The sequence below is a fragment of the Cryptomeria japonica genome, chromosome 4 (assembly GCF_030272615.1).
Source record: "Cryptomeria japonica chromosome 4, Sugi_1.0, whole genome shotgun sequence".
NCBI classification, from domain to species: domain Eukaryota; kingdom Viridiplantae; phylum Streptophyta; class Pinopsida; order Cupressales; family Cupressaceae; genus Cryptomeria; species Cryptomeria japonica.
The window spans coordinates 86,351-99,382 of NC_081408.1; the positions used below are offsets into that span (position 1 = coordinate 86,351).

At 38.0% G+C, this 13,032-nt stretch overlaps 1 protein-coding gene across 1 annotated transcript in view; it reads left to right on the forward strand.

The window, feature by feature from the left end:
* Window positions 1-12,802, forward strand: part of LOC131064553 (eukaryotic translation initiation factor 3 subunit C) — a 32,682-nt gene extending 19,880 nt beyond the window's left edge. Inside the window, exon 4 of the mRNA XM_057998719.2 lies at window positions 11,516-12,802. Coding sequence (XP_057854702.2) covers window positions 11,516-12,547 — 1,032 coding nt within the window. The 3' untranslated portion in view covers window positions 12,548-12,802. The remainder of the gene's footprint in view (window positions 1-11,515) is intronic.
* Window positions 12,803-13,032: the final 230 nt, after the last annotated feature.

Below are 13,032 nucleotides of genomic sequence, written 5' to 3' on the forward strand. Positions count from 1 at the left end.
TTTGAATGTAAAGTCTTCCCCCTAAGTGAAAACCCATCGAATCCTAGCAAACCTCCCTTCTCTCTCCTCGGAGTTAGAAGAGGGGAGACCAACTAGGGTTCGACCGCGATTTTCCGCTTTACAAGTACATGGAGAAGTGGATCCATTAGCCAAGGCTACTTTAAAGCCCTTAAAATCCTTTGTTTCTAATTTTATTTTTGCAACCAAGCCTTTGTCGATAAAGTTGTGGGTTGCCCCACTATTGGCAATGGTGGTTACTCTTTGTCCTTTTATAACTCTTCTGATTTGGAAAGGGTGATGCTTGGAGGCTCTAGAGATGGTAGCTAGGGTTTCATGTTGTTCTTCATCTCACCTTCTTTTCTTGCTTGGGTTTTCCTTTTCTTCTTCCCACGCCTCTGCATCGGACATTGCCTCTATATTACATGCTTGGCTTCTCTTTCCACATATGTGTCTTGGCCCCCATTCTTCCTTGCATTTGAAGCTCAAACCTTTCTTTTTTAGGTCTTCTTGTTGCCTTTTAGGGTTTTATCAATTACAAACATGCCCATACTCCAATATTTCATTATATTGGAAACATAATTTTCCTTTCAAAATTTATTGTGGTCATTTTTAGGAGGAAATTCCCTTTTATGTCAATTTTTCTTATATGGGGGTTTGGTGTGTGTGTTTTGAGTTGCATATGGGGGTTGACTTTTTGTGTAGGGCTTGTCTTTTGATGATGTGATTTCCAATCTTGATGCTTTTTGAGTTGCATCTTCAAGTGTTATAGGATCTAGAGCGTTTACCATACCCCAGATTGGTTCTTTTAATCCTTCAACAAATAGATATGTGAATATACTTTGAAAAACCTCTAGTACTGTGACTGAAAGTTTTTGGAATTCAGTGGCATGACCTTCTACGGTTCTATGTTGTTCTGATTGTGTTCTTTAAATTACCATGCAGGGTGCTTTTGATCAAATCTTTTAATAAGTTTTTGAGTGAATTCATCGTAAGTTGTTATGTGTTGGTGGCCTTGGATAATAAGGTCATCATGCCACCAATCATGGGCATTTCATTGCAAATGTAGAATAGTGAATTTGAAAGTGTCTTCCTTCGTCATGGGACTAAGTGAGAGATAGGTGTCCATCTTTTGGACCCATGAATGCACCATGACTCTTTTGGATCCATCAAAGTTGGGAAGGGTCATTTTACTTATCCCTTGTCTTAAATCTTTGTTGGGTTGTCCTCTTTCCCTACTAGGGGCATTTTGTGTTTTAGCATCATAATAATCCTTGAGGGAAACATTTCTTCTAACTTTGGGATCCAGTCTTGAGTATGCTGTCTTAAATCTAGTTCTCCCCTAGGTATGCAGGAAGGTCTTGTTGGCCTAGAGGTTGATCCCCTTGGTGGTATGTGTTGACTTAGTCAGCACCTCCTTTGGCATTCACAACATGTGCTTCCTCTTGCCTCCCGTGGATCCTTGTCTCTGGCCGCTCTCCCGTTCGTTGACAGCTTGAGCTTTTGGCGTAACGGTAGCGGTGATTCCAACAAATGGTATCAGAGCGTTGGGTTATGGGTTCGAATCCTAGGAGGCCTCTTTCATTCCGTCGGTGCGGAACCCTTAGTCAGTGCAAAGGGGGAGATTGTTGACTTAGTCAGCACCTCCTTCAGGATTCGCGACATGTGCTTCCTCCCGCCTCCCGTGGATCCTTGTCTCTGGCTGCTCTCCTGTTCGTTGACAGCTTGATTCCGACTGTACGTTTTTTTTTTGAATGATTAGAGTTTAAATCTCTTCCATTTGTTTGGTTGGGTTGGAGAGTATTGATTGTATCATTCATATTTTGTAAGGTTTGGAGGAGTGTTTGAGTTGTCCTTGCATTGTGCTCCATGAAGGCCCTCATTTCATTCTGGAAATGGTACGGCCAGCAAGGGAATCATTGAAAACACACTTCAAAAACATTAAAAAGACTGAAAATTAGTTAATCACACCCAAAAATCTGCTAATTAAAACACCTCAAAGCTCCTCATTTTGAAAATTCTGATCTCAAAACTCTATGAAAAACAATGGTGATTCCTGAGTTTAATAAGTCTACGTTTTTTCAAATTCGAAGTCAGTAATCCAATCAGTGCTTTCATCTTCAAAAGCTTAAAGGAAGAACAAGTAAGGTTCAATTTGACAGCATTTTGTTATGTGTACTCAACTCAGTGAAAAACAATGGTGATTCTTGAGCCGAACCACTCCACACCAGCTAAGGGTTGTTTTTTCAAATCCTAAACTAGTAATCCAATGAGGGTTTTTTGTCTTCAAAAGATTCAAGGAAGAGCACATAGCTTCAATGCAACAACATTTCATTATGTATATGCAAAATGAGAGCCCAAACCTCTTTTTATAGCTTTGGAGGAAAGAATAAGCCAATATGAAATTATAAATAATTCATTTCGCACTAAAAGAACATTTTGAACTAGAAAAATGAGTTCATGTGCAAGCCCCCTTCCCTAGGCGTCCACTAGAGGGGACATAAAATAACTGTATAAAAATATAACACTAAAGTGAAATCATATATCATTAACATTAGAACTTTGGTGTATATCTAAATACTCCCATTTGAATTGCAGAAAGCATTGCTGAGGCATTGGAAACCCAATCTGAACACACCATGATAGTTGCCTACTTGGAGACTAAAAATAGACATGCTCTCCACCTCAAGAGTTCAGAAATTCTTTTGAAAGCGTCATTGTAATCCATCATGCCAATTGGACTCAATACTATCAACCAAAACCAAGAAAATTGAACCTGTGCACTCAAACAATAGTGGGGACCCTTAACAAAACCAATTAGCCTAGGAAAAACTCGAAAAATAGGCTAATGATCACTTTTACTGATTAAGTTTGAGAAGGGAATGCTACAAAAACCAAAATTTCCTTGTGGGGACAGCTTTAACTCTACTAGAATGGAATGGTTGAGTGCCCTAATTACTTCTTGCCATTCTTGGTACTATTCTGACACACCACTACCATAGAAGCTTACTAATTGCAATATGGACAGAAACTTGAGTTCTATTCAGTAGTTAAATTGGTTGAGGATCAAAAATACTTAAAGATGAGTGGTTTTTGATCTGTAGAGGATCAGCTTGGAAAAATTCCATGTTTTTAAGACTAGAAGAAAAAGTTGCAAGTTTACAAATGAGGATGTGGAGTAAAAAAAATTCTAGCTCCAAAATATATCCATGTTATTGTTAGAGATTTCTTGAGTGGCTTGACTCCAAATGCAATCTGGCATTGTAAGGAAGGAACTTAAGTATACGGAGCCAAAAGAATGCTTAGGGTTAGCAGCCAATAAGATATTCAAACACCTCCAACACTAGAAGTCAATGCATTGATATCAAGACATCTTTGACACTTTGCAGGCCTTTAAAGAAGCCTTTTGTGGAGTGGAAACGTGTGTAAAACTAGCCTTATGAGTTGAATGGTCACATAATTATAAGCTCTCTTAGAGATGTATGGTTAGCGTAATGATACCCAGAAAAGCAGTTAAAGCTTTTTGGTGCAGGTTGAAAAAATTGAGCCCTTTGTATAATTAAATCTGATTACAGTTTAAAAACTATCTTAGGAAAGGTTGTTTGTCTTCTTGTCTTGCAAAATTACTTAGAGCATTGTTTTTTAATGTAGTAGATTGTGCTTGGTTTAATTTGGAAGAATCTATGTGAAGTTTTGTGGGTAGTTGTTGGATCAGCTTAGAATATCAATTAACATTCTAACCTATTCTCTTTTAATCCTTGAAGAACCCTACGTGGTCTCACAAATGGAGAATGACCTGTAATAATTCTCTGCTTAATCTCCTCTAATGTAGAATTGGCCAAGAAGCCTTTTCTGAAACTGAAATTTTCTTTATAATTTTTTGACTCTTGGTGTTGGATGTTTGCATGGATGCTATCTTCACACGTATGTTTGGTTATTTTAGTTGTGCTCGTAAGATTTTGTTGAACAAGGTTGAGAAAATTAATTTCATATACATTAATTGTTCACTGAAAATCTTTGTTTTCTCTGATTTTGTATATCCTTTCTCTTTTTCAAAAAAATAAATGTTATAACCTATGTTTAGGTCAAGTGGCTCGAGTTGATTAAACCTATTTTACACCAAGTTTTCAGGAGGGGGATGGGGGGGATGGGGGGGATGAAATTGATTTTTTGGGAGGTCAGTTTTAAAAGACATATTAAAAAAATATAGGAAATTTCAAATATTCATTCGATAACATTGATAAGGCATTCATCATATACATTATAGAACCTTAATGCATAAGTTCAGAGCTGAATCGCAATTTCGTATGAGTTGACAGGTGTAATTTTATACCCTAGGTTTGTTAATCAGATTTATATCCTTTAATTATGCCCTAGATTGTAGTCAGATTTGTAGCATTTTAATAAGTCATCATTCAGTAAAATCAGAAATGAAGTAAGTAAACAAGAGACAAACACACATACCTTGGGAAAACCTCCAAGGAGGAAAAACCCAGCATTAAAGACCCACAGGTCAGATTATATATTCTCCTCTAAAATCACAAGTACAATACTTAGCTTCCTTGTTAGATCTGATCCTTTTTGTATGGCAGATCTGCACTCAATGCTTAGCTTCCTTGTTAGATCTGATCCTTTTTGTATGGCAGATCTGCACTTCTAAGTTCTCCAAGTCTGTACCAAAACAGCCTATGTCCTCTTGGACAATTTCGCACAAGTCTGAACAATTTCGCACCCTCTTTGTGAATTCGCACCTTATCAGGCAGAGCTAATTCGCTTGACTTGAAATTGAATGATTTGTCTTTTGCAAAGTATCTTTACTTATATGCATCTTCACCTTTGTTATTGCAAGTCGGCCTCCTTTTCTTTTTGGCGCCAATATAGTTATTGTGGCGTGTGTATTTAGGATGGCGTGAAGAATAGGGCTGGGCATAGACTTGGGGTCACGTTACCCTTTAGGATAGGGCCGGGACCTAAATGGGTTCGGATGTTGCCTTAAGGCAATCCGAACCCATATATAGACCTAGTTACAAACAACACTCCATCTTAAGTAGGGAAGAAGAGAATACATAATCTGAACTTTTAGAGTTCCATCTAGCACACAAGCATAGAATGGATCTAGCCACAAGCATGGAATTACATCTTCCACCTAGCACACAAGCATGGAATTACATCTTCCACCTAGCACACAAGCATAGAAAGTGTAATACACAAGTGGGTCTTTACATAATTACAATTATCCATCTAGCGCACAAGCATAGATTGGACACAATTCATTCTTGCACACGAGCAAGAATGATCAAAGTGCTGCAGATAGAGTCATTGAGGTTGGAGCTCCCTCTCAATCAGGGTTTCGTTTTCCACAACTCCAAGTCTGTCTCTGAAGTACTCGAACTTCATTTTGGATAAAGGTTTGGTAAGGATGTCCGCAACCTGTTCATCCGTGCTAATGTACTTTGGATGGACTGCGCCTCTTTGCACCATATCCTGAATGAAGTGATAGTGCGTTTCAACATGTTTGGACCGGTCATGGAATACAGGATTTACTAACATCTTTATACAGCTTTGATTATCACAATGAATGGTGGTAGGACCACTAGTTTGACCAAATAATCCAACGAGGAGTTTGCGAAGCCACACTGCTTCTCTGGATGCAACAGATGCTGCAATGTACTCAGCTTCTGCAGTGCTCAATGCTACGGAAGATTGCTTTCTACATGCCCAAGAGATCACTGCAGAACCCAGGTTGAAGCAGATACCCGAAGTACTTTTCTTGTCCTTGACACTTCTTGTCCAATCTGAATCTGAATAGCCTTCCAGGAAGATAGAAGTGTTAAGTGAATACTTTAGCCCATAACCAATAGTGCCACGTAGGTATCTTAGGATGTGCTTGGCAGCCATCAGGTGAACAAGTTTAGGTAAGCTCATGAACTGACTGAGAGCATTCACAGCATAACAAATATCTGGCCTACTATTGACTAGGTACATCAGGGAGCCAATCAACTGCCTGTACTCAGATGGATCTGCAAAATCAGAGTTAGCTGCAGAAACGCTTAACTTCTTTAAGTTAGATTCCATAGGAGTATGCATAGGTTTACAATCTATCATTCTAAATCTTTTCAAAATATCAATGGTATATTTTCCTTGACTTAGAAAAATTTCATTGGATCTTTGCCATACTTCTAACCCTAGGAAGTAATGCATTAAACCTAAGTCCTTCATTTCAAATTCTGAGGCTAATTCCTTCTTACATCTTATGATTAATTTACTTTCATCAGTGAGAAATAAATCATCCACATACAAAACTAAAATAAGCATCTCATCATTATAAACTTTCAAGTAAATGTTAGCATCAACATCATTCTTGCAAAATCCCAAGCTTAGTAAGTACTTATCAATTATTTCATACCAAGCACGAGGAGCCTGTTTGAGCCCATATAAGGCTTTCTTCAACCTGCAAACATGAGAATCTCTTTTATGGATTACATAACCTTCTGGTTGCTCAATATAGACTTCCTCCTCAATGACACCATTGAGGAAGGCTGTCTTAACGTCCATTTGATGCAGCTCCCAACCTTTGGCTGCAGCAATAGCTATTATAGATCTAATAGAAGTATATCTAGCAACAGGGGCAAAGGTTTCTTCATAATCTATTCCTTCTTTTTGAGAAAAACCACGAGCTACAAATCTAGCTTTATATTTTTCAATACTACCATCAACATTATGTTTAATTTTAAACAACCATTTGGAGGAAACAACAGACTTACCTTTGAGTCTGGGTACAATGTCCTAGACATCATTCTTGATGATAGACCCATACTCTTCATCCATGGCTAATTTCCAAGCATGATGGGTCATAGCTTCTTCGACATTGTGAGGTTCAAACTCAATGATATTGCACATCACATAAATGTAGTTGGCGTGATTTTGGAATCTCTTGCTATCTCTAAAGGTTCCTCTGGGAGCAGCAAATCCTTCAGCATCTTGAATCGTGTTTCTAACCCAAAGTTGTCTTTTCTTGTAGACCACAATATCCTAAGGTATATCGGTAGAGTGCATAGGTTCTGATGGGTCATTTTGAACTTCCTGATCTGGAAGGTCAATAGACTCCTCCTATATCTCAAGGTTAGCATCAACTATTGAATCTTGATTTTCAATCACCATATCGTTATTGTTAGATAATGAACCTTTAGATCTTTTGAAAGCAATATCTTCTTCAAAAGTTACATCTCTACTTACCTCAACATACCTTTGACCTGGAATGTAGACCCTGAAGGCTTTGGAAGATTCGTTGTATCCCACTAGGATGCCTTTCTTTCCAGATGGATCCAACTTGGTTCGTTTTTTTTTAGGCACATGAACACACACTGGGCTCCCAAATATCTTTAGGTGATTGATGTCAGGTTTGATTCCTGTAAAGGCTTCTTCAGGAGTCACATCCTTTAGGGCGCGATGAGGACATCTATTCTGAATATAAATTGCTGTTTTGGATGCTTCTGCCCATAGAAAAGTTTGCAGGTCTTGATCATGGATCATGGCTCTTGCAGCTTCAACAATGGTCCTGTTCTTTCTTTCAGCAACTCCATTTTGTTGAGGATTGTAGGGAACGCAGAACTCCCTCTTAATTCCTGCTTTAACACATAAGTCATAGAAACTACTTGTGAGGTGTATTCACCTCCATTGTCAGACCTCAAACATTTAATTCGATTTCCTGTAGTATTTTCAACTAAGGCTTTGAATTCTTTAAATCTGTTTAGGACTTCTTCAGACTCTTTAGATTTAAGAAAGTAGATCCATGTTTTCCTAGAGAAATCATCTATGAAGATAACATAATATAGGAAACTGCTAGGAGATGCTACAGACATAGGACCACATAAATTTCAATGAATAAGTTCTAATCTTTCTTTAGCCCTACTATCGCTTTTATGAAAAGGATTCTTTACATTCTTACCCATTGCACAACCTTTACAAGCATCATCATGAGATAAACTGAGTTTAGGCATACCTTTAACCATTTTACCGAGAGTGGGGAGAGCTTGAAAGTGTAGGTGACCCGATCTTCTATGCCATAACTCGCATGATTTAGGGGTCTCATGAATGAGAGTTTGAATTGGATTAGCTGCAAGCTTATATAAACTATCACATCTATTTCCAATAATACGAGCAGATTTGAAATTAGATTTCTTAGGCCAAGCAAGTACTTTCCCTTCAGAAAATGCTATTTGCAAACCCTTATCTTCTAAGGCAGAAATGGAAATAAGATTTCTTTTAATACCAGGTACAAAGAGAATATCACAGAGTTGTAAGGAAATACCAGAATCTAGTTTGAAAGAGGTAGTGCCAGAACCTTTTATCGAGTATCGAGCATCATCACCGATTACTACATGAAGGTTGGTGTCTTTTTCAATCAGATCTGAGAGATGCTCACGAAATCCTGAGATGTGTCTGGAGGCACCACTGTCAAGTATCCACGTATTGCTGTCCGTAGGAAAATTGTTGGATAGAGCAGAGATAAGAAGGTAATCTTCACTTTATTCAGCAACTTCATTTAAGTTGGCTTCCCTTTCCTTTGGGTCATTCTGATAATCTCTGGCATAGTGACCATACTTATCACATCTGAAGCAACGAATGTGAGAGGAATCTCTTGACTTTTTCCTTGGATCATAGGAGGATCATCTAAAATCTTTGCTTCTCTTTTCTTTCTTCCAATGTCCACCTTTCCTAGATTTAGCTAAGAGAACATGATTATCTTTGTGAGAGTTCTTGAGTTTTCCTCTTACCTCAATTCGAGATTCCTCTTCGATGCAATCAGATTGAAGACGCTCAAAGTTGGAACGATCGGCTTTTCCACCAATGCTACGAATGAATGGTTCCCATTCATCAGGTAGACCATTTAATGCAATCATAACAAGATCTTTATCCGAGATTTGGCAATCAAGAGTGCTTAGCTTGTCCTTTAGTTCATTGATCTTCATGAAGTAGGCTATGATTGAGTCTTCTTCTTTCATTTTCATGTGAAGAAGCTGCTGTCTTAGAGCAAGGGCCCTGCTGAGGTTGTTGACTTCATACATCCCTTCCAAGTGTTTGATCATTTCCCGGGCAGACACAAACTTTGATATGACAGTGACAAGATGATTCTTGACAGACTCAATTATGATCCTTCTAGCCTTGAGGGAATCTTTCTTGAACTGTTTCAGCTCTTCAGCATCTTCTGGAGGAGACAACCTTTCTTCTTCTACAAATTTCAGCAGATCATTCTCTCAAGGATCAATAGAATATGGACTTTCCAAGCAGCAAAATCAATGGCTCCCTCAAGTCTATCTTCAGCCTTCAAACCTGATATTTTAATCTGAAAACAAACAGCAGCTATATGCAACAATTGATTTGCTAAAAATCAGAAGTTAGTGACACCTTGGCTCTGATACCACAGGCAAGTTGACAAAATTTCATAAATTTTATTGTCATTGCGCATATATATTGATCCATACTATTAAACTGGCATCTATATATTTTAAATTAATGTGCTTACCACCTAGAACATTTCCAACTTGTCCCCGTGTCCCTGAAACAGGGGACGGGTTCTGAAAACACGGGATTCATCCCCAGGGTTCTGAAAACACAGGATGCATCACTGGGTTACGTAGTTTAAACAGGAGTACAATCATCTATTTAGTTTATGTGCAATGTTTTTGTGCAGATATTGACACAGCCCTCCAAATTGGACTGTCTTTTGTTCTTGTCAAGTCTTGAATTACACTACATGTCCTCACCAAGTAGCAGATTCTCCTCTGTAAGATTTGTATGCTTATTCTCCTTAAAAGTAGGACCAATCTAAAGGAAGAAAGTTGCATAGGCTGTGTAGTCACCAGTGGATCTTTCAATTGTAACCATGTGAAAGGCCAGTCTGCTTGGTGTCATTTGTGCTACTAATGGGAAAGTTTAGGACAGATTTCACACGTGGATTGACAAAGCATTGAATAAGGTGTAAGGGAACTGGCAGTTCACCAGAGCTATGGGGAGAGCTGTGACATTATCTGTCTGCGATTTTATTAAATGCAAAATTCACAGTTTCTTTGCCAAACTAGTCAATGTAGTTGCATATTGTGATTACTTGATGGCATTAATTTAGAAGGACAATAAAAACCCTCAATTGAGTCGAACTTTTGTAGTTTGTGAGTACAATTCCGCAAAGGATAAGAAAATCTTAAATTGTATTTGGACTCTTGGACAGGCCTCATTTGGATTCATCTAGTTTCACAACTCCACTAACCACATGGCCTGTGTATAGCAGTGCCTTCATGACAAAAATCTTGGTTGATAGAAGATATGAAAGGGGCCATTGAAGGATTCTGATTGATGAGTTATCTGGTAATGCCTTTCATTAAGCCTTGAGAAACTATTGCACTTTGTGACTTATTTGCCATCTTGTCCTCTGTTCTTGATTGACTGCTGATTTAAGATTCACTAATCTATATGCAGCTGTAATTAACCATTTGATGATTTAAACAAAATTTTGTCATGGTGAATATTGAAATGATCATATCATTAAGCTTTTGACCTCACTTATCTAGTCTGACCTTTAAAACAATTAGTTACTTGCACATAGTTATCGAAATTAGTTGACTACTGCTCGAAACTCAACAGTATGTTATTGGCTACCTATCAGGGAAGACCAGGAGCGTGGTTAGCCAGAACACATCCTGTTTAAAGAGATGTGCTATTTATCTTGTGAATATATGTATCTTTTCTGACACACGAATATCTGTCGATTTGAGATTAACTGGCACAGCAGAGGGGTTGAGACTGTTAAATAAGAGATTGCATCTTGTATTTTACAAGGATGAGACATTTTTCAGAAGTTCAAAAATAATATCTCGAACAGGAAATTAAATATTGAAGTAAAAAGTACAATGAGCTGGATATATTTAAAAAACTTCCATTGTTCTTTAGGCCATATTCTTGCAAACCTGATTGACTTTGCTTGCAAACTCGAGTGGTTAGAGAAATTGTTGTGCTTGCAGGTTTTTGGATACTCACATATGAGTTTGCTTTAGAGAGACATTAATTGTGAAAGAAATCTGCATCTGTTTTTGCTTTAGATAAAGATTGAAAAATAATTTGCATCTGATTTTGCTTTGGAGAAATATTTTAATTGTGAAAAATTTTGGTCTTGTCGTTCAAAAATATTTTTCACAAATTCCTTGGGCTGCTGAATTATCAGTTTGCTTATGACAAATGCAGTTTGGTTTGATTGCATCATTTGGAAGATACTTGTGCCTTCTGTTCCAGCAGGGTATGCTTAAATTTTGTAAACTATTTTCTTTTCTTGTCAATTTGTCTGTTCTTTTCTTTGACCTGTCTTCCTTTTAATGTGGCATGTCATGGTTTTTTCTAATATATCCTTCTATTGTATTTTTGTATGCTGTATTTTTTAATTTTTTATTGTGACATCAGGGTTGACGTGAGTATTTACTATTTACTATTTTTTCTAGACTAATCTGTTGCCTTTGAAAACTTTCAGGAAAAACTTGAGCGGCGGAGGCAAATGCCTTACCACATGCATATTAATCTTGAATTACTTGAAGCTGTTCATCTGATTTGTGCCATGCTTTTGGAGGTGCCAAATATGGCTGCAAATGCACATGATGTTAGAAGAAAGGTGATAAGTAAGCCATTCCGGCGTATATTGGAAATAAATGAGAAGCAAACATTCACGGGTCCTCCTGAGAATGTTCGTGATCATGTTATGGCTGCAACCCGAGCATTAAGCAAGGGCGAATGGGAAAAAGCATACAAAGTTATTGAAAGTCTTGATGCTTGGAAGCTTATTCGAGAAAAGGATAATGTGCTAGATATGTTGAAGTTAAAAATTCGTGAAGAAGCTCTGAGAACTTACCTATTCACCTATTCCTCATGTTATGGTTCGCTGAGCTTAGATCAGCTTACAACTATGTTTGAGCTTTCTGAAGCACAAGTACATAGCATGGTGAGTAGGATGATGATAGCAGAAGAACTTCATGCAAGTTGGGACCAGCCTACAAGGTGCATTGTTACTCATAATGTGGAGCCTACCAGATTACAAGCCTTGGCAATACAATTTGCTGAGAAATTGTCAGTTCTCATTGATAGTAATGAGAGAGCTTTTGATGCTCGAACAGGAGGTGGATTAGAGGGACCTCTGGCAACAAGGAGGAGAGACGCACAAGATTATGCTGGTGCTGCTTCTGGTCGGTGGCAAAATGATTTTTCTAATGGACAAGGCAGACAGGGTGGTTTTTCTTCTCGGTCAACCTATACGGGTGCACGGAATGCAGGTGGCCAGGGACGTACTGGTGCTTCTGGAGCCACGTTTTCAAAAGATCGGTTTGGTCAAGCTGGTCGTGCCGGAGCTGCATATTCTTCAGGCTATCAAAGCACACGCTACCAAGATGCATATAGTAGCGTTGGGAGAACTCCTTACCAAACAGGCTCAGCATCCTCTGCTGGTGTCAGAGGTACTCAGCCTGATGGAGCAGCTCGGATGGTGAGCTTAACAAGATCGGGCAGGTTTTAGTGGCTTATTCTATAACTGGTCATTATCCACTTCATAGTTTGCAAACTCTGCGCGAGTACTCTCTATTTTTTATGCTGGGCGAGTTTTTACAAGTTTAACTCGTGAGTTTTTATAGATGTAGGAAAAATGCTATTAAACCATGCATTTTCTCTTTCAACGTGTCGATTTTTAATTTAATACATTTTGTAATGAATTTTGCAAAAAAAAAGAAAAATAATTTCTCCGAGAAATATTAATTTGTAGTACTTTCTAATACCTATGTTTATCCTAAGTTAGGTTTGTAGTTAGAAGGTCAATCACAGACATGAACTTGATTACTTCTGATTTCTAAAGCCCACTAATTCATGTTAATGTAATTCAATGCCATCTGCTAGTATTCAAAGATATTTATTTCATCAACATCTCTCATCCACACCAATACATCTCATTATTGTAGAGCATTAAAGAACAATAACTAGTTACAAATTTGTATTTGGTGCTTAAAA